The sequence below is a fragment of the Ambystoma mexicanum genome, chromosome 3q (assembly GCF_040938575.1).
Source record: "Ambystoma mexicanum isolate Mex_15411 chromosome 3q, UKY_AmexF1_1, whole genome shotgun sequence".
NCBI lineage: Eukaryota > Metazoa > Chordata > Amphibia > Caudata > Ambystomatidae > Ambystoma > Ambystoma mexicanum.
The window spans coordinates 304212159-304238507 of record NC_090926.1 but is presented as its reverse complement, the minus strand read 5'-3'; the positions used below and the strand labels follow the sequence as shown (position 1 = coordinate 304238507).

Sequence of the window (26349 nt, the reverse complement as noted above, 5' to 3'; positions counted from 1 at the left end):
GGTTGAGACCTCAGGCACTTGGGTGCGGATTCCGGACTTGTTCTCCGGCCTATCCCGTTTGGTCAGAGCCAAGGGCCAGGCCCTCTTCCACACATCCAGAAGGGGGCATTGCCATGATGGTCTTCCTCTTGGTCTCTGGTACAGGAAACCCTCATTCTTGGTTTCCTCCAGCACAAGCTGAAAAATCTTGGAGGTTTTGGCGACCATGGAATGGAATGACTCCACCTCATCCGGTGTCGACGCGGTTGGCTGCGGAGACTCGCCACCTGTCGCCGTATCCGTCCACTTGTCCACGTGGGGGCAGGGGGACAGGGCTGCCCAGCACAGATGTGTAGGCTGAGAGGCAGGCGTCGGATGACGCTTCCTCTTTGCGGGCGGATGATTGGGGTCTGGGGGGGGCATAGGAACCAGGCCCTGCGGCATCCTCTTCTCGATCTCCGACACCAAAGTGTGGAGGGTAGACAGGATGTCCAGAGATACATCCCTCGGCTGAGTTGGCGTGATCAGAAAACTAGGCCCTGCACCATCACCGCTGTCCTCTACGATCTTGTGGACCCTGTTTAAGGACTCCAGGTCCTCGTCATCTGTGGGTGAAACTTCCACGGCCTGGGGCTGGTCTGGGACTTCCTCGACCCAGCCCCTTTCTTCCACCCTAAGCCATAAGAGCCGGGCTCAGAGACGGCATCCTCTCCTCCAGAGTGCCAGCAGACTTCGCCAAAGTCACTGTGGTGGCTTCGCGCTTCAGAGGCAGGGACACCTTTGGCGCTGTGGAGGGTACCTTAACATGGTCAGCCCCTTTAGCCTTTGTGAGAGCAGCTCCTACCAGCTCTATCATCGACAAAGACTTATCCTGAGCAGCTTGGGTCTTCCTGGGCAGTTTGGCCGTCTTCTCTCCCACCCCTGGTTTCTCGGGCTTCTGCCGCAGCTTAGCTAGGTTGGACGATTTCCTTTTTAGGAGGTGCTCGATCGCTGGCTGGCGATGGGAGGTGGATGGTGATGTCGATTGCGCCCTGCCCATTGCGAGTCCCGCTTGCGCGGTGACCCTAATGGAACCGGACTTGCAGTGCTTGGCCTGCTCTTGGGCCCCCACGGATGAGGCACCCTCAAAGGACTTGGAAGCCCGTTCCTCTGACTGGACGGTCCTGGGTGAGGCATGCCCATGCTCAGCGCGCGGGGTAAAGGCCTTGGCGTTCAGCCACACTGTCAGTCTACTGTGTCGATACTTCATCGTCTTCTTGGAGAAGCCGAGGCAGATCTCGCACTCTCCTTCCTTGTGGTCCGGAAGAACACAGTAGAGGCATTGGAGGCGTTTGTCTTCCACAAACAGGTTTCGTAGCCCGCCCCTGGTGCAGGGCCTGAGGAGGGATCTTCCTTCCTTCCTTCTTCTCCATCATGGTCAGAGGGCGTGAAGTAGGCCCGATGGCCCTCTGGAAACTTGGAAGAGAATGGCGATCTTCGCCCTTAAGGGGCGCTGAAATTCACCGACAACGGATCCTCGTTGTTGGAAGTTGGAGAAAAACACACACAAGCTCTTTTTAGAACACAAATAGGACTTTTTCTGTCGAAAAATGAAAAACGTAGAAGTAGTTTAGGGAGCAAACCTCAATGATTCCCAACACTGAAGCATGCAGTACAAATCTGAAGATGGCTGCCAGAGGAGGGGCTTAGGGAGAGAACTCATTGGATGGGGGCAGAATGACCCAGAGGACAGCGATTGGTTTAAAGGAGAAATACAGTGTGAAAGTGAAACCGCTTTTTCTTTTACCAAGGATTCACGGCCTGGCAAAGGGGAATATTCATGAGCATGTGAATCCATGCCAGACCCGATGCTGGAGAACTGTAGTTCTCACAAGGATAGCTAGAGAAAGTTAAAAGGGGAGCCCCGAGGGCAACCCAGAAATAATAGGCAGTATGCGACAAAAGTTGTCAAAGAGGATAAAATTAAAAAGACACTATGGACAGTCTTAAAAATGACACCCATAAAAAGAGTAAAAGAATGAGTGTGGAAAAAGGTTCCCACTCACTGAGGTAAAGGGAAACAATCTACCAGTCCAGCATAAAGTTCTGGGGTTGACACCGGTCAGGACCATTTATCATTGATATGAAAATCTTACCCAACAGTCCTGGCGAAGCTCACACTTGTAGCAAGAACGTAGCTCCCTGCTGAGCGAGTCTGCGATGGAGTTCTTGGTGCCCGCCAGATGAAAAGGGATGAGAAATGTGTCCCGACGAATGGCCCAGTGGCACAGTACCTGGAGAGAGCCGGACAGTGCGTCCGCCCTGCTTACGCATATATGAACATGGTGATCTCCGTGAAGATCCTCACCATCTTGCCACTCAGCAACGGCAGAAAGGACTTGAGGGAACAGAAAACTTCCTGAAGCTATGGGACGTTTATGTGAAGGGTCTTTTGTTCTGGCAGCCAGAGGCCTCTGGCGTTTAACTGTCTGGTGTGGGCTACCCAACCTTCCAGAGAAGCATCCGTGGTGAATGTCTGCTGGTAAGGAGGGACTTGGAATGGGGTCCCTTGAGTGAGATGAGAGCGCACGCCCCACCACTGAACTCCTCGTTGAGGGCGATCTTGTCCGTCAGGATCCAGAGCATCTCGCACACAGAAACTCCTGGAGAGGCTTCATTCGTAGTCTGTAAAGGAGGAAGAGGTTGATGCAGGTGGACATACCCAGCAGCGACTTGGCTGCTTGCACAGAAGCCGACCCCGGCGAAGACAGGCCTAGGATGGCTATCACTCTCTCTTCCGAGGGAGACACCAGACAAGTTACTGTGCGGAGTAGGGCTCCCAGAAGCACAGCATTCTGTGATGGCTCCAATCAGGGCTTTGGATCATTTATGGAGAATCCCAGATCTGCCAGCAGACGCACAGTCCTCGCAGTGTGTTGCTTGCCAGAGCGAGGGAGTGGGATCGGACGAGCCAACCATCCAGCTAAGAGTAGACGTGGATGCCATGGAGATTAATATGCACCGCCCCCGGAGCCAAGCACTTTAAAGCCAGGCCCTTGGGGCAGATTTCAGGCCAAAGGTGAGCGGCTTGAACTGATGGTGTCTCCCCTGGACCAAGAACCAAAGGAACTTGCGGTGTTTCTGGTGGATGGGGACGTGTAAGTAGGAGTCCACCAGATCCGGAGATGGCAGGAAGTCTGCTCCCCCCAGTTGGCCGAGCAGGTGCTGCAACATGACCATCCTGACTTTCTGGGACTTTAAGACTTGTTGAGGTGTCCAGGATCGGCCTCCCACCTACTGATGTTTTTCAGACCATAAAGTATCTGGGGTACACACTGGTGCCCTGGAGGCGCTGGGGGGACAGGCTCTATCGCGCTCTTCTTCAACATGGCGTGGACCTCCTGCAGCAGCTGCACCACACCTGCATTCAAACGTCAAGGTGTGTCCCTGTTCAAGGGCATTCCAGCACCCATCTATTGGTGGTGATGGTCTTTGCCTCCCACTGGGGCACACAAGTGGGGGCCTTAGTCCACGGCCGGTTTAGGCCTGTTTTGGGGTCAAAGCTCTGCCCTGCGGTCAGCGCCCACGATGTCCTCCGTTGTTGTATGCCTGTGAGCGACATCTGGAGGCATCGATTTGTGAGGGGGAAGGCTGCCGATAAGGGGTGGTATATCCCTTGGAGGACCTGCCAGGCTTTCCTCTCGAGGAATCAAAGGACATTGCTGTAGGTTACCCAGTGAATGTACAGTCTCCATGTTTGTCTTGATGATTTGCAGAGACTCGTCGCCAGTCTTGCCAAATTGGTTCTCTCCATCAAATGGCATGTCTAACAGCTTAGACTGAACGTCCTGCCTGAGGTTGGTGGCTTTCAGCCAAACATGCCAACGAAGGGACACGCCGTTGCCCATATGATATAATTTGGTGTCTGCGATGTCCGCCACTGTGGTGGTGTGGTCCGAGGCCACTTCCACCTCCAGGAACAGCACCAGCTACCTTCTTGTCTTCAGGTAAGAAGTCCAAAATAGGGCCTTTTTATACCATAGCTCCCGATCATAGCGGGACAAAATGGCCAGGGCATTAGCGGCCTTAATGGTGCTGGCAGCAATGTAGATGATCCTTTTCCCCATAGCATCCAGCTTCTTCACCTAGTCTGGAGGAACCATGGATGAAGGGTCGCAGAGCATATCCTGGCCGCAGCTCACTCCACTCAGGTGAAGGCTGGGACCTCAGGCACTTATTTCTTCTCGAGCATGTTCTGTTTGGGTGGAACGGTGCTCGGATTGTTCATTCGGGCCAGCAAGGGAAGGACATGATGGTCTTTTATTTGGACTCACAATGTTGCTAAAGGAATCCTTCCTTTTTGGTCTCTTCAGGCACCAGTTGGAAATGTTCTGAGGCCCTGGAGATCATTGCGTGGAAGGAGCCAACCTCATCCGGCGGAGAGGCCCTGTGCGGTTCATCCGCACCCACTGCTTCCCAGTCAGCTGGTACGAAGTCATCGGCTTCGCCAGTGTCCATCGCTATAGTAGCCGTATCCACAGTCAGGGTCAAGTCCTGAGGTGGAGGCGGTGGTGTCAGTTGACACCTTGGACTAGCAGGGTCCTTTGACCCGTGCTTACGCTGGGAAGGGCTTCCCGGAAGAGGTCTTGGGGGACACGTAGACGGAGCAGGGCCTGGTGTGGGCCACCCATTAACTTTCAAGATTTGAGATAGAACAGACTTAGGACTGACCCTCCCCACAGAGTTGGATCTCATTTACTCACTCCATCATATGGGTCGCCAGAAATCCACTAATGAACAGTGGGTTCCTTGAACTATGGGTGTGCATAATCCGGTAACTTACCCATTGGTGTTTTTAAATTTTAACCAGTGTAGGAAGCGATAGGGAACACTAAACAATATCCTCCTGTGTGTTACAGAATCATTACACACTCCACCTGAATCGACGTCTGACGTGTCAGCATTCATAGAGCATGAATTATAACACTGTACACCAGGCTAATTAATCATGCATATTGTTATACGGCTCCAGATAACGCTTTGGGGCTGTTCTGCACCAATAGGATGCATTTTCTGTGCATTATGTTCACAAGTAATGTTGATTGTATATATGGTATGTATGTTGTACAATTTCCTGTATCATAGGTTGAATCGCCCATTTGCATCATCACCTTTTTGTAAATATGACTAATGGATTATTATAGCCGGGCTCACCTATACACATTGCTCACTTACCCCCTAAAAAGCTCAAAAGTGATGTAGTGGCAGGGGGACTTTAGAAGTCCCTCTGGCCACCAAAGTAAATTAAAACCGCCCAAAAATAAAGAGAAAAAGCAAAAAGTAGTGGAGCCATAAAATGAGATTGCAGAACCCCAAAAATTGAATTCTGCCCTAACTAACACAATAATTGTATGACTATAATTGCTGCCACCAGCTTGTCTTTAGGCACATATAAAAGTAAGCACAAATCCCCAAGTGTAAAAGACTAGGGTGATACAAATGTATCCCCAATGCACTGCAACATAAAATGCTATGTGCACAAAAGTTACCAAAAAGGTAAAAAGACAAAAAGGGAAACTGTTTCCCAGTCTGAAAGACTGATCAGTTTGCTAATAACAAAAATGAGCAAAAGGCCAGGGGAGTGAAGCTGAAGGCTTCCCTGTAAAAAGTCAAGACAATTTCAAAATCAAAAGAAAACGTTTGGGGGTCCATAGAAATATGAAGGGAAAGTTGCTAAAAAGAGAAATCTTTCCCAACAGCGGCTGAGCACTTTGTCTTGCGCTCCTCAATAACAATTCAGCATTTATATAGTGCTACAAACCCTCAGGCATCTGAGCGCTGCCTATTATTACCCACGGTGGTGGTGGTCATTTATCAACCTCAGAAGGATGAAAGGCTGAGTTTGGCCCAGCTGGGATTCGGACCTGCGTCAGAGGGCTCCGCACGGATATCAAAGCGAACGCTCTACTCGCTGTGCTATCTGACCTTAAGTGTTTTGAGCTGAAGAAGCTTGCAAGCCTGACACTTATCCTCCCCGTCATCTCGTGGGAGACGACCATTGCGCACCTGGTGCTTAACAACTGAGGGAAACTTGTAACAGGACGGGCAGAATTTAAAAGGAGTAGTCTCTGTTGGGGCTTTAAAAAGTAAGGGAGCTAAACATTTATAAGAATGGGGATATAAAGTCATTCTAAACTGCCTGTATAAAGTTACCAACTTATTTCCCCCCCACTCTTGTACTATTTGCAGTGGGCGAAGCAGTGTGTTTTGTATTTTACTAACAGCAGGAGCTTTTGAGTACGGAAGCACCTACCTCACAGTTTAAAGTTTGTTTCTACTTTCCATTGGTAAAGAGGTGCTGCATTACCATTCTTAGGGAGAATTCTCAGAAATGTGCTAATTCCCTTTTACTTTCTTTTGCTGGACTTGAGGACCTTTAATTTCTAACCTTGATAGTGTGAGGCCCTTTTCTCACTCTCTCATGTATTTTTCTGTGATTTGGACTGTTTCTTTTGGCTTTGGAGTCTGATAAACTCCACAGGCCATCTTTGCATTGTGACACACAGCACCTTCAGTGTAGTGGCACAGGGAAGTCTCTTAGATTTACCAAAAGTTTAAATACCTTCTCTTGGTGAAACTACTGTTTGCAAGAGCAGTGAAGTGAAATTGACTTTACTTACATTTTGTAACTTTCTAGACCCAGCACACACTATCTTTACCATAGGGTGCTGGAGGGGTTAGTGTCCTCTTTGTTTAAGTTCTCATGCAACATTTCTATGTTACCCTTTCTAAAATTAATGGCTGGTGGCAGTGGTTTACTTTTTACTACCGTTGTGTGTTCCCCAGCAGCTTTACTGGATTTTTGGGGTTTGTTTTTTTCTCCTGCTAAGAGTGGGACTCCTTTCCTCCCACTCTTAGGCATGATTTGCGGTATGTCTTTGACTTTGTGTGCTTATGGGCTATGGGGTCTTTTACTCCATAGGGTATCATCTGTTTTTGTGTATGTGTTACACAGCACCCTCAGTGCAGTAACATAGGGGTGTCATAGTGACCCCCAAACAGACTCCCTACCCTGGGACTGAGTACTGTCTCCCAGGGCATATAAAGTCACCATTGACTTTACTAGTCCAAAATTGTGAACAGAACCAGTACAAACCATCATATTGTGGAAGTACTGGGAGGGGTTAATTCGATTGCCCCAGGGTCTGTTTTCAAGGGGGCACTGTCCAGTCCACCCTTGTCGAGTTTATGGCTGGTGGCAGTGGTTACCACGCAAAATATTCCACCGCAATATTTCCTATGGGATTTTCCCATTGATTTTAAACACACCACTTTTTGGTGCAATGTTAAAGATACCGCCGGTTTATTCATTTAATATTAAATCAGCGGTTGGGTCTTTTTGCCAGAACTCTTTTCTAAAATGGCGTTCGTGTCGGTCTCTAACTCCACCCAAGGTCGGGCCCTTTGTTCCACTTTTTGGCGGGCTTCTCTCCACAGAAGCCCTCCAACTGGTGCCACTCTGTCTGGGTTCCACATGATGTGTGGGTGGGGGAATTGGCACCCTGGACTGCGTTGCCTTAGCAACCCAAGTCACACTCTGTTCTGATTGGGCCAGTGGTGAGCCGCCCGGCTCACCACTTAGCATGTTTGAGTGACAGATAGGCTGTTGAATGGGGGGTTTTCTGCATAAGAGCAGGGCTTTTGGGACTGGAACTTCAGAAGTCGCCACAGGACCTAAGAAATGCGAAGAGGGGAGAAGCTGAGCCATCTGCAACACCACCACCGGTGGAGCCCTGCTGCAACAACCTCACCACTTTCCCGATGACAAAAGAAGATCTTCTGCTGAAAGAGTCTTCTTCCTCTGAGCTGGTGGGATCAACCAGTTTGCCATTTCGCCTTCCAGGACGTCTCTTGGTCGAATCGCCCGTGCCAAGCACCCCGGCGGCCGGATAGTCAAGCTGCACCACTGTGACAGCGAATACCAGGAACGCACCTTTTCACTGACGAACTCCGCTGCTGGATTCTACCCTGGGCAGTGCAACGACTCCTCGACGAGATCCTCTCTTCCCCTGGTCAAAACCACGAACCGCACCCGCTGCCAGGAACAACTGCCACCGCTGGAGCTTTCTCACTCTTTAAGGTACTGTGTTCTACCTGGCCTCCCTTTCTTCGGTTTGCCCAAGGTGACCGTTAAACCCTTGGCTTTCCAACTGGGTTGGCCCCCAGACCTTCTAACTTTGTCTTTTGAACCACCCCAAACTCTTTTGAACATTTCTACAAAGACTTGAATGCATTGCTAAACCGTGTGATCTTGGGCACATTTCGCCTTGCTCCATTCAAAGTGGGCCTGGCCTATGAACTTTGGCTCTACATTATACCCTGTCTTCAGTAACTTGATTTTGTCTCTTAAAAGTGTTGGGAACTGTTTTATTTTTATGACCTGCCTTTTTCTCTCCCTTTAACCTAAATATTGGAGTGCCATCTGAGTTACGCGCTCACCTCTGTTTTGACAAAAAGTGGTGTTTTAACTTAGACGTGTCTATTAATTGGTAAGGGAGGTGTAAATACTTTTCTGATTGTGTTGGAACTTGCTTTTGATTAATAGTGCTAGTGTATTTTCTAAAAGTGTGGGTTAAATAAATAATGATATACTTTTGATACCAAGCTCTGGTCAGTGTTTGCTTGTTCTACTGTGTTTTTGTGTATCCTCTGTATACTGCCTAACTCTTCTTGAGAGCAGTCTGACTGCTCAATCACAGCTACCAGGTAAATCTGGGTGGTACAGACTGCTACCAATTGGGTTTACTGCTTACTCCTGTAGTCTTAATCTTCTTGCTCTGAATAGGAGAAGTCCCCTTGCTCCCCAAGGGAACTGCATAGGATTCTGCCTAACAGTGGGACCAATCAAACCCAAAGTGAACTCGTCTGGACATCCTCTCGAAGCAGGCTGTACCTCCACTGCTGCTAGAACTGAAGTGCCAGGGAGAGGAACACCTGCAAGATCCTCCGGACTTCCATGAAGCAGTACTGACCAAGCCTCAGCCACCTCAACAGAGTGCTGGACCCCAGATGCAAGGAAAGTCTGACGTGGTATGGCAGTGTTGCTATATGCTATAGACGCGAGGAGCTGAAACCGCGAAGTGCAGCTGAATTGAAGTTTGACCTTTGCTGCCACCGACCTTCCCATTGTGTTGCAGGAGTCCCCAGAAGTCGTCCTTGTCCCCACGACTGAGGCACAGGAACAACAGGATCTGCAGAGCCACACAGGAAAAGAAGCCAGCTGGAACCATTTCTTCTAACCAAAGGTACTGTAAACCTAAGACGACTTACCTCTTGTTGTGTAGCCTTACTTGTTCTCAGTTGAGATTCGTCTTGGTTGCCCTGGCAAAGTTGCTTGCAGCTTTTTTTTTTTTTTTTTTTTTTTTTAATTGTAATTTTTTTAGTTTTAAATCAAACTTTTATCACAACATTTTCCTTTACATTTGTTTAAAATCTTTTAAGAAATCAGCTGTTACATTTCACTCTTCGTCACCCAGGTTTAAGTTTCATTTGCCAAACAATCATCTAGAAAGTTTATTGTCGAGCAAGTTAGATGTATCGAACTTCCACCTAATATTCTTTGCCACCAATCGTCCATGTTATCATTTTTTGGCGCAAATTTCCCAAGATGGAGTTTTCTCCTAAGCTTAAGCTCTGGGCATACTGTTATAAGATGTTTAGGTGTTTCAGTGTGTATCTTACAAAATCTGCATGCGTCATCTTGTGTTTTTACCATGTGACGTGCCACGAGCATTTGATTTGTTTTTATAGCATTTAATCTTAATTTCAAGAAGCCGTTCCGATGGTGTCTCGAGGGGAATCTCTGCAAATATTTGGGCACGTTATTTAGTTTGTTTGTTAACTGACTTTTATCCAAGGTGGATGGGAGATCTTTTAGTTTTTCTATATTTTTTATCCACAGCCATTGTTGTAATTTTTTCTTTGCTATTTGTGGCTGATCGAGAAGTGTTTTGAGTGTAATGTCAGTTGCATTCAAAATTTTCTCGAGCTTATGTGCCCATTTCTCAAGTAAATTGCTGGTCTTCGAATTTCCAGATGTCATTAGTATTTTGTATGCAGGTTCAGGGTTTATGATCCGCATTTTCCTTAACATTGCGAGAGATTTCCATATTACACAGCCATGCAGTTCTTCTAAGGCAAGTTCATGTCTTATTGCGATAGTTGGGATGTAATTAGGTAAGCTTAACACTTTCCGCCAAAAAATGCCCTCCAGTTTTGTCCAAATTTCATAATCCAAGTTCCATATGGTTTCCGACCCATATGTAATTCCTGGAATTACTTTTTGAGTATAAAATTGTCGTACTGGAAGCAGACTGAACTTTCCATACAAGCTATTAATTTTTGCTCCTTGCAGAGAGAATGTTTTCATACGTTGTATCAGGTGTGCAACCCAATTGTTTTCACAAATTGACGTATTAATTAATACTCCTAAGTATCGAATTTCTTTAACAACTTCTATATTGTCGTCGTCAATCCTCCATGTAAAATCTCGATTTTTCTTTCCTTTGACTGGTCCAAATTTCATTATTTTGGTCTTGTTTACGTTTATTTTTAGTTCATTTTTCTTCATATAGTGCTGTAGACCCTGAAGTAGATGTTGTAGCCCTATTTGTGTTTGATCCAGAAGGACTAGGTCATCTGCATAGGTTATACACCAGATTTGTTGACCATTTATTTTCGGTGAGAAGCGATGGATCTTACTCAGTGCATTCGGAATGTCAGCGATAAACAATTTAAATAGGACTGCAGCCAACGGACATCCTTGTTTCACCCCTCTGGTGGTATTTATGGCTTCGGTTAGATCTCCTTTACCGTTTAATCTTACTCGAATCGAGGTTTTCGTATGAAAAGCCATTATTGGGTGCAAAATGTTGGTTGGACATCCCCAATTTACAAGTTTTCTCCACAGAAGATCTCGATTAACTGTGTCGAAAGCCTGTTGCATATCTACAAATGATATGTATAAATTAGTTTTTTTTGCCATGGTTTCTAGTTTTAGTAGATTTATTATGGTCAGATTAATATCTGTCCCCACTCCTTTTGTGAACCCAGTTTGACGGTGATCCATTATACCTTTCTTAGTGGCCCATATAGTGATCTTTTGTTGTAGGAATGTTGCCATTATTTTCCCCATTGTGTCAAGAAGGGCGATGGGTCGATAATTTGCTGGATCAGCACGATCTCCCTTCTTGAACACTGGTACCACGATAGCTTCTGTCCAAGATTCCGGTAGTCGTTTCTGCTTTGCAATTCTTTCAAACAGAATCGCAATAAAGCTTGCCCATTCAGTTTTCTGAGATTTTAATTGTACATTGGATACACCGTCAGGACCTGCTGCTCTTGAGTTTTTTAAATTGCAGATTGCAATTTGAATAGCTTCTGTAGTTTCAGCTACATTCCAGTTGGTTGGTTCACAACTCACATCACATGCTAAAACTTGTTTTGTTTGATTAAATAAGCCTGTAAAGTGTTGGTGCCATGCTCTCTCAGACACTCCGTTTGCAAGCATATCAGTTTGGTGTGCATTGTTATTGTTTAGAATTCGCCAGATCTCGCGCGTGTTATTAGATTGAATCAAGGATATCATTTGTTGTCCTCGTTCTTGATCTCTTATTATGGCAAATGATTTATGCCAATTACGATATGTCTGACGCCTTTGTTTTATTTGATGATAGGTATGTGTACCCCAGTGACGCTTCAATTTTCGTATGTCCTTGTTGAGTTTTTTTTTTTGGCTTTTGACCAAATTGCTCCATTCGTGCTTGTGTATTTGTTTGTTGTTTGAGAAACTTTGGCTGCTCCTTTGTTGGTAAGGCAACAACGACGTGTAGTTGATTGAATCCTTGTCTTTGTTTGGTCTTACTCGAAATTCCTTAGTGAGGTTCTTTATCTGCTGTTCATTTATGCAAAGCCGGTTGCGTCCTTGATTTATTTCCACCGGTTGATTATACGTGGCTGCTTCCTTTTTACGATGTATTGGCCAAGACATTTTTAGAATGTTATGGTCACTCCGCTCTGTTTCAATAATATTTAAATTTAAGATCTTTATCCAAACATTTCTGGATGTCCAAATGTAATCTAGTATTTTTTTGTATCCAAAGTTTCTCCAAGTGAACAAAGGAGGGGTGTCTCCTGGTATATGTCCATTTACTAGATCGCAATCTCTCGCTTCCATTTCATGATCCCAGCGCACTCTTCTTTCACTAGAGGTTCGTTTTTCTTTTATATTTGATGTTATGAGTTTCCTTTCTGTATTGAACCATGATAGGTTCATGTCTCCACATATGATTATTGATAAAGTTGCTTGCAGCTTTGCCCATCACAAGCCTCCCAGCTTCTCGCTCTTCAAATGAATCTTATTTCTACAAACCTTTCTAAAAACATTGTGCAAGACTTTTACTCACCTGCAAAGAAGAACTTCAGCTCCCCTAGACTTTGTTTAACTAACATGGACTGTTCTGGAACCCTGAGAGACTCTTCTACCTCTCACTTTGTGCTTTTGCCTTTCCCCCAGGAAAGGGTTAATTTACCTTGCATTGGAGGGTTTAAATAGTACTTAATAGTTTATGAATTATTTGTTAACCTCTGTTTTATTCCCATCCTTTAAACAAACTCAGTATTGCTCTAAATGTACCAGTGATAAATCAATGTCCACAGTGTCCTAGCTATTTAAGTCACGCGAGGGTGTAGGAAGTGTCTGTGTGCCATCCCCAATGGGTATCATCTGATTCAGAGAAACAGTGTTTTGAAGTGTGCTTTAAGTGTTACATGTTTTGCTCCCTTCAGGCTTATATAACTGACTATTAAATAAATGAATAATTGTTTAATCAAGAAACCCTGTGTTTGAGTGTTTATTTGAATAACTGCTACCGTGAAACTCTGTCACAACATTACTGCTCACATTGACCCCTCTTGAGATAAACCTGGCTGCTCAGCCACACTACCAACCTGTGTAGTACAGACTTATACCAAACATTGGGTTCCCTATTGCCAGGAGGTCAAGGTTGCTGTAGTGTTCCAAAGGATACTACACACAATCTTGCCTAACAACCATAATAAAATGTTTTAAAAAACATGGTGCAGAGTGCTGCCCGGTGTGCGAAGCAGCGTGTTTCTTGGTTGGCGCTGCAGCAGATAACTCTCCCTTTTGGTTAGGAAATACTTTATATGTGCAACGCGCTAAACTGTGAAAGTATTATCTGAAATTGTTTGACGACTCATTTCAGCCCAGCGGCTAGTGTGGCGTGTGAGTCGCTGAAGTAAACCCATAGCCCTATTTGCTTTCCTGCCTCTGTATTTAAATGGTAGACTGATATACAATCTGTTTTGACGGAACTGTGGCATGTGGACTTTGAATTTAACTTAACGCTCGATTACCTAACCCACTGCTTGTCAGTGTTGCTACTGATTTGGACATTATTAGAAGTGGGTCATTTTTTTTTGGGGTGGAGCTTTGTTGGAGTAGAGGCATATGGATTAACCACAGAGTGGAAAAACTGAAATGCCTCAACATAATAAACCAAACTACATATCGGATGCTGAAATGCTGGTAGCCATGATCTTACCTCTTCCCTGGTCACCAGAGGGAAATTCAGTTAGGAGAACACGGTTTGGGTTTTATGCCCAGATGGGCAAAGACAGTGGTCTGCTGGATAACAATGGGGTGGACACTTCAGTGGTTTGCCCGCACGTGATGCCTGCTCCCAAGAAAAACTTGAGGAGAACATCCTTTTTTTCCCAAAACAGCAATCTAAATCAAAGGGAAATTAAGTGACAGCGCCCCAACAGGGAGGGAAGGACTACCCTCCTCCACAAAGCAATTTAAAATCACCCCATGATACCTCACAAGAGATTAACGGGGATAGGGCATCGTCGTGTGATATAAATGATCAGGCGAACCTCACTGCAGTGGACACACCCTTAGACTGTGATGCTACATCTGTGGGTGGGTGACTCTGTTCCTCTCCCAGCTGTTCCAACATCCTTTACCCTATTACAATCTGACTACGAGGTCATTTATGTTACACCTAGGTCCCCTCTAGGCAGTACTTTTACTGAATCTGATGTAGAAGTTACCTGCTTGGAAGATCAAGAGTCTACTATACCTACGATTGCGACTTGTACATCAAGGAAAATGCAGGGGAATAGGAGAAGTCCCCAAGTCCCAAAGAACTGCCGTGCCTCCAAGGCGAATAGCCACCTATCCAAGCAATACATAAACCCCTTTTTTAAATCAACCAACTGTGAAGATGGTATTGTCCAACTAGGTTTCAAATGTTAAGTATGTTCCTCCCGTTACAGTTCCTTCTGTTGAAACAATTGTCGGACAAAAAACCAATGCTCAATCAGATGTCACCATTAAGCACGGAATTCACAAAATGCGTACCCTACCGCTTAGGTTTGGGGATGATGGGGTTTCACAACAGAATTTGCAGGTGGCATTCGCAGCGTTTAAAGGGCGTACATGGCGACATATTTCCTGCAATACGAAGGAAACCGCTGGATATGAGCACAGGGTTAGAGAGTGTTTGGCAGAATTCTCAGAAATTTGCTAATTCCTTTCTACCTTGGAGACCCCCAGCTCTTTCTGCTGGACTTTAGGACTTTTAATTTCTAACCTAAATAGAGCGAGACCTTTTTCCCTCTCTCTTATTTATTTTTCTGTGATTGGGACTCTGTCACAGGATTGATCAAATCCCTGAAATTGGATGCGTTGTCTAATGACTAAGGTTTAACCTTTTACTTTAATATTATAGCACTTTTGAAGATTGCCTGTTGATATTTGAAGAAATGTAATGATGAATTTAACAGTGAAATGAATTGTTTTAAGGAATATGAAATTGCATTTTAAATATTTTTTCTAATCTTGTGTAGTGTCTGTAACGTTTGTATTTCCTCCATTACCATTGAATTGTATGACATTATATTAAATGTTGAATTTATTTTTAACCATACAATAAAATAATAAAAGTTGGGAAGTTGCTGAAAATTGACGCCCAGCGTGTTTCGATGTCGAGAAGCGGTCATGAAGATTAAACTATTTAGCGTAAAGATGATTTTGGCATACCATGTTTTTAAATAACGCTCCATGTCGAGCGAACAATATTAAAGTTATAGTTTTGTTTCTTTCTCCACCATCTGATTGGACACAATCGGAGGACGTCAACGCGTGAAGAAGCGTGGGTAACTGTACACAATGTTTAGGGATAGTGTTACAGGTACTAAGAACTAGATTGAATACTCTACACCAACAACTGCATGTCGGCCAATGCAAAGCAAAAATATATATATATGCACTGTTCTAATTTATCCAACTTTAAACTTTGGGTCATTCATTTTCACCCTATATGTTTTCAGTATATCGGTGCTGTGTCTTCTTGTGCAATCTTTTGGGTCCACCTGTACTTCTTAACTAGCCTTCTCCCCCATCTTGAGTGAAATCTGACTGCTCTGCAACTGCCCCAGAGAGAGTTTAGTCTATATTTTGGATGGAACCTGTTGGGTAAGATTTTCATAGTAATGATAAATCTCCCTGACCTGTGTCAACCCCAGAAGTTTTTGCTTTACTGGTGGATTATTTTTCCTTTCACCTCAGTGAGTGGGAACCTTTTTGCACACTCACAGAGTCTTCTACTCTTTTTATGCGTGTCATTTTTAAGACTCTCCATAGTGTCTTTTTAATTTTATCCTCCGACAACTTTTGGGACATACTGCCTATTGTTACTGGGTTGCCCTTGGGTCTCCCCTTTTAACCTTCTCTGGCTAACCTTGTGAGAACTAGAGTTCCCTAGGGTAGCGCTGATCTTTGGATTCATTTTACATTTTATTAGGTTAGACCAGCACCCACACCTTATGTGGAGTGCCTGGGGGGGATAATGGGTATACCCTTTCTCATTCTAAATGTAGTAACATGTATGTTAGAAGGACAAACATACCTTTAATGGCTGGTGGAAGGGAACCTTTACATTAATTCGGTGACCCTTTACTGCAGGCTGTTTCCGTGGCCCCGTCTTCTTTTTTCACCATTTTAGTGTTCCTTCCCCTGGCGGGAAAATCCTTTGTGTTAACTTTGTGTTCAGCAGGAATCCTGTGGATTCATTGCCCAGGCTCCAGAGTGTCTGAAGGAAGGAAGCAAGGGAGGAAGGGAGGAGTCCAAAATGTTGCACCAGTTTGTCTTCCAGCCTGACTGCGAGAATACAGTTCTGAAACGACTGCCAACCCCCAAGTTTGAATGTTGCATGGATGTTTGATTGCCTGGCATAAAAGTTTGATCCTGGAAGCTGAAGAGGTAGTCGACCACTGGAACCAAAACCAAAGAGGATGATGAAGAAAACGCTGCTGAGGCAATTTCCAGCGACCGGAGAGGCTGCTGTATAACCAGAGCCTGCTGTTACCCTTCTTCCAATCGGCCTGCAAACTCCAAAAACTACGACCCTGACCCAGAGCATGGTGAGAACCACTAGACTCCAGAAGACCTGATTTTGAGCCATCCCACGTCGTGCTGCAACCTTGTGGGGCTGCAATAGCCCAATACCCTGGGACCTAGCCATTGTGCGGTGCACAGTCTTCCGAATTCCGAATCTTGCTGACATTTTGTGGGCATCCTGCTGGACCTCCAGAGACGTGAATCAAGTCTGAAAAGTCCCCTCATCAGAGTGCTGGATCTTACAAACAACGAGAATCTGACCAACGATATTTAGTCTTCTTCCTGGCTCCTAAAAGGGCGCCAAAACCAGAGCTGCATCAAGCCACAAGGAAATACTTGCCTGGAGCCTTCTTCTGTACTATCTGCTGCAAAGGTCCTTTTAAGTCCTGTCTTCCGTCTTCTTGGCAAAGGACTCCATCATCCGTGTTTTTGGCTGCAGATCCTGAAGTCTTCCTACTGCAACTTCTGTGCCGAGGTACTGTGTTGGCTGGGGTATTTTACCTACATTAAGCCTTTGTGATTTCTGTATAGCTTCAGGGTGTTTTCTGTGATTGGGAGGCCACTCATCCAGATCACCCAGGTCCACTGCGGAATCCTCCTAGGTTGTCTTCTCTGACGTCCCTGGACCCTCAACTAACTTTAAAGTGAAATACTTACTTGTTTGAACAGTCTTCCTCTGGATCTCTTACTTTGCCTGCAACTGTACCCTATCTCACCCTGCCTACAGCTGGCACCTAGACCACTAGGGTCCGTCTTCTGCCTCCGAATGAACTCCTGCTATAGAGTAAGCGAAGGACTGGATAAGAAAAGAGTTCTGCCTTGAAAAGAATAACAAGTGTTCAAAAGTTACTTACTTGTAAAAGAAGCTGGTTTGTAACTAATTCTGAGTGTCCACATTTGCAAAAGTTCTTACCTTGAATGTGTGTCGCACTATTCTGAAAAGTATATATTAGGTTAATTTACTCACCTGTGAATTGGTTGTGCCTCTGCCCCAAAAGTAATGCTGTTGGTTCCACTTTACTATTCCTCTTAGGATAAATGTCTGAGTGTTCCCAATTGGGTCTTGCTTCCCCCTGACTAGCTCTTAGCCTGTCCAGAAAAAGTCTGCCTTGGGTCATACTTAACTCTTAGGTTGCTGATAGCATCTTTAAAAAGTGTATAGGTTTTACTTAACTTGTGTTAACTGTGTGCCATCCAAAAACAAGTTAAAGAGTTATTGCTTAACTGAATCTGTGTTGCACTGATCTGAAAAGCAACTGTAATAGTATATTACAATAGGTTTTACCTGCCTCGAATCACTCCATTCCATCCATCCTCGCCGAGGGTAAAGGGCAGGAGCCCCCCCTCCCATCCCTGAAGCTGCTCCACGCACATGGAGTGCAGTGCAGAACCATCGCCGGCACCATAGAAGGGCCTGCCTGACCCTGTCCTCAAAGGTGCCTGACTCCCGCATGCCGGGCGCCGCGCGGCACGAAAGCGAGGCTGATCCTCGCTTGAAGCAGTGTAAAACTGCATTCATCCGCCGGTAGGCGGAACCGCCGGTGGCCAGCACGAAGGCCACACAAAGGCCTGTTCCTGCGCCTGTGCCCCCATTCCATCCATCCTCGCCGAGGGTAGAGGGCAGGAGACCCCCCCCCCCTCCCATCCCTGAAGCTGCTCCACGCACATGGAGTGCAGTGCAGAACCATCGCCGGCACCATAGAAGGGCCTGCCTGACCCTGTCCTCAAAGGTGCCTGACTCCCGCATGGCGGGCGCCGCGCGGCACGAAAGCGAGGCTGATCCTCGCTTGAAGCAGTGTAAAACTGCATTCATCCGCCAGTAGGAGGAACCGCCGGTGGCCAGCACGAAGGCCACACAAAGGCCTGTTCCTGCGCCTGTTACGCGCATGGGAGCGCGGCGTGGCCACCCCCCCTGCTCAATTTAAACTTCCCCGACCGCCTTCCGCAAAGTCCGAGGCAAGCTATCGGAACCAAGTATCCAAATATCTCCATTCGTACAAGGAGAACCCACTGTAAGTACTTTGCCCCTGTCCTTGTTCCTATTACCGACATTGCAATGATACGACTCCCCCTCAGTCGGCTTTACCTGTACTCCATTTACTACGTGGACCGTCATTTCAAGGAGTATAATCACGCATGCCAGTACCGGGGACACTACTGTAGGCATGTACTCTGAGCCACTATTATTTGAATGTGTTTCAGGCCACCCTTGAAACTCTCGAACCTTAGAATATCATAAGTATTTTGTGCCTTATGTTCACTAGTAGACCCCCTTATAACTGTATTGTGCCTCATGGTCGCTTACAGACCATTTCAATTGTGTTGTGCCTTAAGGTCGCCTACAGACCATTTCAATTGTGTTGTGCCTTAAGGTCGCCTACAGACCATTTCAATTGTGTTGTGCCTTAAGGTCGCCTACAGACCATTTCAATTGTGTTGTGCCTTAAGGTCGCTTACAGACCTTTTCATTGTGTTGTGCCTTATGGTCGATCACAGACCTTTTCAATTGTGTAGTGCCTCATGGTCTCTGACAGACCATTTCAATTGTGCTGTGCCTTATGGTCGCCTAGAGACCATTTCAATTGTGTTGTGCCTTAAGGTCACCTACAGACCATCTCAATTGTAATGTACCATATGGTAGCCCACTGACCACTTCAACGGTGTTGTGCCTTAAGGGCGCTTCAAATTGTATTATGCCGTACCTGACTGGGTCACGTCTAATCTAGGTTTACCACTGCCCTGGGTGACAGCCGGCTATTACGCTTATCTAGGGCTGCCCTGACCTTTGCATTCCAGCCATTGGGTTATCCCTATCTAGGTGCCCAGGCTTCCAGCCATACCATAGCATCCTCACCCCCTTCCATTAGCTCACCAGTCCCACTCAAGGAGACCCTATCTTGTCCCTGTCAACAAGCTCATAGGGAACCTATTCTGGCAGCCAGCACCACCATCATCATGCACATCAGCGTGCGCCTTCTATTGCACTACCTCCTAACCACACACCGTGCCCTATTCACTCAACCACCCAAATCAACCACTCCTACTTTTGAGGTTAATAACCTGGCCTGCCCTTACCTACGTGACCCAGCGTCACCCACCATGCTTTGTCACCCTCAACGAGTCCTTCAGCAACTACCGTTGACGCTCACCACTCCTGCAACCAGATTAACCAATACCTTAATGACCCAGCTCTCTGGCTCAAACACTTTGCCACAAAACCAACCCCTAACCAACCTTGCCCCTTCACTCTCAGGAACAAGAGACTAGGCACCAGATTCCGCATTCGTCCTTCCCGCACTAACACCACTAAGCAAGCCCCACACACTCCACCCAGCCCGCCTTCGCCCACCGCCACTTGCAAAACTAAGACCACAGGGGTTAAATTGCCTGTGTTCAAGGGTTCCCTCATCAATGCTAGATCCCTCACAGCACACGCTCTTGACAGAGCTGACCGTATCACTACTGCCGACCTTGACTTCATTGCCATATCCGAAACCTGGCTACATGCCGCCTCTGGCCCTTCTCTATCCTTGGCCTTACCGCCTGACTATGGCATCACACGCTGTGACCGCTCCTCTGCCCATACTAGAGGTGGCGGCGTGGCATTCATCCACAAAAACTCCCTTGACCTAAGAGTGGTATCCGACGCCCAACTCGAATCAGCTGAACTGCTGACAATCAAATTACTACTAACACCTAACCAAACGGCCACCCTTCATCTTATCTACAGGCCCCCAGGGCCGGCACCCACCTTTGTCAGTGAAATTTCCACTCTTCTTCTTGACAATACAAAAAACAACTCCCAAACAATAATCTTAGGTGACCTCAATCTTGGTCGCGGCGACCCTAAGGATCCTGTAGCAACTGATCTGGAGTATGCTCTTACTGACCTTGGCCTCACCTTGTACATACAAGAACCGACCCATATCAAAGGCAGGACCATCGATTGGTTAGCCGGTTTCAACTGCAACATCCAGGTCCTCAATAACTCTCCATGCTTATGGTCTGACCATCACATCATAACATTTAACATTGAAGCTACCCCGCGAGCCCAAACACCCATAGCCCCAGCCCTCCCCACCCGCAATAAAAAAAATATAACAAGAGAACAACTCCTCCCACTGTTACTCCCCTCTCTTAATGCGGCGACCAACGCCTGCTCTGATCCCACCTCCCTAGCAGACATCTTCAACCAAACGATGCTCACGGCTATTGACTCCATAGCACCAATTAAACCTAGAAAGGCTAAACCACGAGCACATCTCAACTCATGGTTCACTCCACAGCTAAGAATCCTCCGCAAAGCCAAACGATGCGCGGAAAACCGGTGGAAAAGCCACCCATCTGATGAGCATAAAGACGGCTTCCTCCTCGCCTCCCTCACTTATAAAGACGCCATCATCATTGCTAAAAAAGAATCGCTTAATAATCGTATCATACAAGCCGACTCTAATTCCAAGGAACTCGGAGTCCTAAAAGAGCTCGAAACCCCAGTCTCCCCGCCAGACACCTGCACGAAAGACAGCAAATGGTGTGCTAACATTCAAGCAGCCCTCCTAAACAAAATCTCTATGCTCCAATCTAAAATAAAAGATAAGCAGGACTGCCTGAGGCGTGACAACCGCTCATTCTCCCCTAGTAGGCCCACCCTCTCCAACTCTGCCAACATCAAACCCTTCACCTTCGCACCTCTCACTGTCATCGAAGTAGAAAACATCATCCTCAGGATGAAACCATCCAACTGCCAAGGTGACCCGTGCCCAGCTCCCATCATTAAGGACTCCGCCCATGACCTAGCCCCATTCATTACAGCCTTCATTAAATCATCCTTTGAAACAGGTATTGTCCCGGACAACCTTAAAGACGCCTGGGTGATCCCGCTACTAAAAAAACCTTCCCTTGACCCAAGCATACCTATGAACTTCCAACCTATTACTACAGTACCATTTCTGCTGAAGATACTGGACCGTGCAGCTTACCTGCAGATCCAAAACTACCTTGAATCAAACAATCTGTTAGGTCTACGACAATCCGGATTTCGGCCCAGACATGGGACCGAAACGGCTCTATTAGACCTAAAAACCCAGATCGAAGTCCTGAAGGACAAGGGCAAATTAGCAATGCTATTACTCCTCGACCTTTCCGCCGCATTTGATTTGGTTAACCACCAGATCCTTTGCAGGCACCTTCACTCTGCTGCCAACTTCTCTCCCTCCGCAGCGGCCTGGATCAAATCCTTCCTGAGCAACAGATCTATGAGGGTCTTTGCACCCTCCGCTGCCGCAGTTCCCTCACCTATTCATTGCGGTGTTCCTCAGGGCTCTTGCGTGTCACCTACTCTTTACAATATCTTTACGAAACCACTCTTTGATGTGCTTGATCATCTGGGTGTCTCCTACACCAACTATGCGGACGACACCCAGATACTCATTCCCATCTCGGGTGATTATCTTGCCGACACCAAGGCCCTCAATGACGTCTACTAGGTCATCCAAGCCTGGATGGCCCAGCACCAGCTAGGTCTGAACGACGATAAGACGGAGCTACTTATCCTGGGTACATCACAACGCCTGAGCAAACTTGAGCCATCCTATCAGTCATTCATCATAGACGGCAACTCCATACCAGTCTCGAAAGACACTAAAACACTAGGCTTTTACCTGGATTCCACCTTATCCTTGTCAAGACAAACTAATGCAGTCAGGTCCACCTCCGCCTACACGTGCAAACTCATTTCAGCCTGCAGACCATTCCTCACCACCCACAATAGCATCACACTAGCGAGAACACTTATCATGGCAAAAATAGATTACTGCAGTGCTCTATATTTAGGCACCAGCCAAGAAAACCTGTCCAAACTCCAAACCACCCAGAACAATGCAATTCGAGCGGCTCTGAACATCCCTCGTAACCACCACATCTCAGAAGCCAGAACTAGCCTTAAGTGGTTACCCGTGAAGCAGAGAATTTCCCTAAAAACGCTTGCCCTCACGCACAAATGCCTAGCTAACAAGGCTCCGATCTATCTCTGCAGTCGGCTTTCGCGCTACTCCACTGCCCGACCACTAAGAATTGCTCAGACTCACTGCCTTACTATCCCTAGGTTTAAGCTCCAAAATGCGGGAGGCACTAGCTTCCCTGTCCTAGCCTCCAAACTTTGGAACACCCTCCCCGCTGCCATCAGAGCTGAAGACTCCTTCAAGAATAAAACCAAATCTTGGCTCTTTGACCAGCAATAGTTGTGTTAGACATCGGTCCTACTTACCCAACCCGCCTGTTCCCCTGCACGATTTCCGGTCTGCTACCTTCCCAACTACCTCAGGGATACTTCCTCTGCGGAGCCTAGGGACACTGTACCATGTGTAATATTTGTAATTATTAAGATTGTTTTATGCTGTATTGGTATACTTTTATTGTAATATATCTCCCTGTATGTTCTTTTCTTGCAACCCTGTACAAATTGCGCCCTGATGCCCCCGGGCCTGATGGTTTGCGCGTTATAAATAAACAAATACAAATACTGTGTGCCATTTTTGAAAAGTGTCCTTTAAGTGTAGCAGACCTTGGTCTGCCTGGTGCATCCAAAATGTGTCTAAAGCGTTCTTTCTTAGACTGTTTTACTGAGCTAAAAAGTAACTGTTTATTACACCCAAGGTCCAACTCCCATAGACAAACATATCCTAAATCAAATTTCTAGGTTTTTACTGTTCCTGGAATAAGCGTTCCACTACTTTCCAAAGTATATTGTTCAGTTGACTTACTATGCCATTTCTTGCTGAACATCGTGGTACAACTGCTAGGGTCTACTACCCTGTATTACTCTAAGTAATCGAAAATAACTATTGGCTTTGACTTCCCTAGAACTACTGTTCGGTGTTCCAAATAAGGTTCTATGCTTTGGTCTGTGTAAAGCATAGTGTTGTGCTGTTATAATTGTGAAAAACAGTATAAACCGAGGTGTGCCAGGGAATGGAAGCGCTCGAGCAAGTAAATCACATGCAAACTGCTTGATAATGTACCACAACTAGCTGCTGCACTCTGATGAAACACGTAGGCACCTCAAAACCTACTGCACGCAAAGAAGAAACAGAAATTGTTCCACCAAATGAATGCGCTGCTAGCACCACAAAAGTTCAAAACTTTCAATGATAAGGTTCAATGTTGCCAATGAAGCAAAGTCCTCAAAGATGCTGCTCATAGGGATCTCAAAATTGTTTTATATATAATATTTAATAGTGTCCATATTCAGGAGCCAGGTGTATGCCAACACGTGTTTCGACCTCCACAGGTCTTTTTCAAGGCAAAGCTCCAAGTTTCCGTCCTCACCAATTAATACTCGTTTCTAAATGCATTCAGGCGTAAACGCACTCGTAAATCTGACGTCCTCGAAAAGAAACTTAACTGCTGCGATATTGAAAATACGTTGGGTAGCGACTCGTGTGTGGATGCCCAATTAATCCAAACGCTTCAAGCCTCAAATTGGCATGAGATCTTATTGAATCGAAAGAGGTCGTCACATGTGAAAGCTTGTAACGTGGTCATCTTTTGGCAGAGCAGAGTTGCGTATTCTGCAGTGACTGGTTCCCGTTAGAACACAGTTATAGACACTATTAAATATTATATATAGAACAATTCTGAGATCCCTATGAGCAGCATCATTGAGGACTTTGCTTCATTGGCAACATTGAACCTTATTGAAAGTTTTGAACTTTTGTGGTGCTAGCAGCGCGCATTCATTTGGTGGAACAATTTCTGTTTCCTGTTATAATTGTGGTAATACATAATGAGATAATACTCATTTCAACCAAAATGTATCTGGGCCTACCTGTACTTAAATAAAAATTTATTTTTTACAATACATTACCATAGGGTTATGCAACAATCACTCTTTGAAAGTTACTGCCCTAAAGATATACCTAAACATTTCCCACCAGTTACACACTGCATATTCGTCTCTCCATGAAGTCTAAATTATTAATATATTTCTTTTTACCGATTTGTTGCTGGTTATACAGAACCTTTTTTTACCTTACTGCTCCTTTCCTGCGAGTGTATTCTTGAATGCTCAGTCACATTTTCCCCTTGGAGAACCATGCAAAAAAAAAAGCCCAGATGCGTGTCTGCCTTTCTTTTGCTCTAGAGAAAGGGCTTCAGAAAGTCCTCCTTACAGTGGTGACAGTGTTAATGTCCAGACCACTCTCTGCCTGGATGACATTTCAGAGATGAGTGATCTACCTGAAGAATGATTATACTAGAATTAGAGATGCCATACAGATGAGAACTAGCAGCTTGGAATGCCTTCATGAACAAATCTTATTAATTGTTAAAAGTTATCAAATGACATGAAAATGTGTCAGAGGAGAATAACATTTCTGCAACCAGGACTACAGCTGGAACTGTAAATGCCAATCAAATTGCTCAGTGGTCGAGCACGATGGTGTGGCGTAATAAACAATCGTGGGGCACATGAGCCTTAAACCCAATCTACAAGCTGCATTTTAGTGTCTACTATGCCACAAGTTTGCACACGTCATGGAAATATTTCATACATTTCTTGCAATTCATTATGAAGGCTGTTATTCTTTTTCTGTATATTACAGTCCACCCGCATTTCTTTTCCATAGATTCTAACAAAACTTCCATTACATACACTTAAGTTTGGTTTTAGGGATTTGGCGCAATCACCACATTCCTTAGTAATGAACCATGAAGGCCTTTGAAAACTAGCTAAAAATCTTTTCAGTTTTTGCAATCAAGCTTTTCTACCCTTAATACATTAGTCTTTTGTAGCCAGATTGTTTTGAAATCCGTTTCACAAAAGGTTTCACACAACAGCTCCCACATTCCCAATCATTTGATTTCACTAGATATCACTTGTGACACCAAGAAAAATATCCCAGATTCGCCCCTACATTGTCAGGACCAAACATATTGACGTGCCCACATTTATTGAAAGGCCCCTTCATTCACTCCTTAAAGACCCATTCACTGCATGGCTTCATTTGCAACCCAAAGGACTCCTCCCACAACAACCCCATGCATCGCCCAACTCCCAGCAAGTCCTCTATTAACGGCAGCTTACCTGTTCCTCATAGATCTTCTCCCTGCGGTTGGCCACTTCATTGCGGATGATGGTACCAATGTACTCTATGACCATGGTGTGCTTTTCAATGTCCTTGGAAGCATAAAGCCCCAACCCCTGGATCCGGGAGCGGGCCAAGTACACATTGTTCTTCCACTCAGTCTTCAGGCGCCGATACTGAGAAGATTTGGAGTGCACAAACTGCTTGCTGTAGGGAGTATTGGTCTCGCCGGTGAAGGTACTCTGGTAGGCTTTGGACATGCTGGTGCTGTTTAGAGTGTGAGGCCTGCAGGAGCAGGGACCACCAATGAAAGAAATTATTAAAACAACAATGACAATGACAAAAAGAGATTGCAGCTGTAAGAGAAAATCTAGCACCTGGTTAGGGAGCAGGCATGACTTGATTTGGGAGGGAGCAGAAAGAAGTACACTGTGGTGTTTGGAAAAAGAAACATACACAGCAGGGAGTGAAGAACAGGAACCAGTTACACCGAAATGAAGAGTACACATGTGAATGAGTCCTAATGTAGAATACAGGATACAGCCTCAATAAGTCAGTGCCTACGTCATGGTTATTTTATTTTACACCGAGTTAAAATTGAAGGTATTCCATGACTGATACTTGAGAAATCAATTAAATAGACCATGAAAGTGTGTCATGTATACATCAGTGTGGGGGAAGAGGGGTGGGGGGCGGAATGAGCGAGGGAAGGCAGTGCCATGTCAAGGTCCTTGGTACTGTAGAGGGAGCCCTAACTCAGTAATAGGAATATTAATATAGTTCTGAAAGTCATTTATAAAAATCGATTCCCGTGGTCCCTAT

At 45.7% G+C, this 26349-nt stretch overlaps 1 protein-coding gene across 3 annotated transcripts in view; it reads right to left on the bottom strand.

Annotated features, from left to right (window-relative positions):
* Positions 1-26349, bottom strand: part of KMT2D (lysine methyltransferase 2D) — a 2224302-nt gene that overhangs the window by 83168 nt on the left and 2114785 nt on the right. For all 3 annotated transcript variants that reach the window (XM_069653836.1, XM_069653837.1, XM_069653838.1), the window contains one exon: positions 25527-25812. In XM_069653836.1, coding sequence (XP_069509937.1) covers positions 25527-25812 — 286 coding nt within the window. The remainder of the gene's footprint in view (positions 1-25526; positions 25813-26349) is intronic.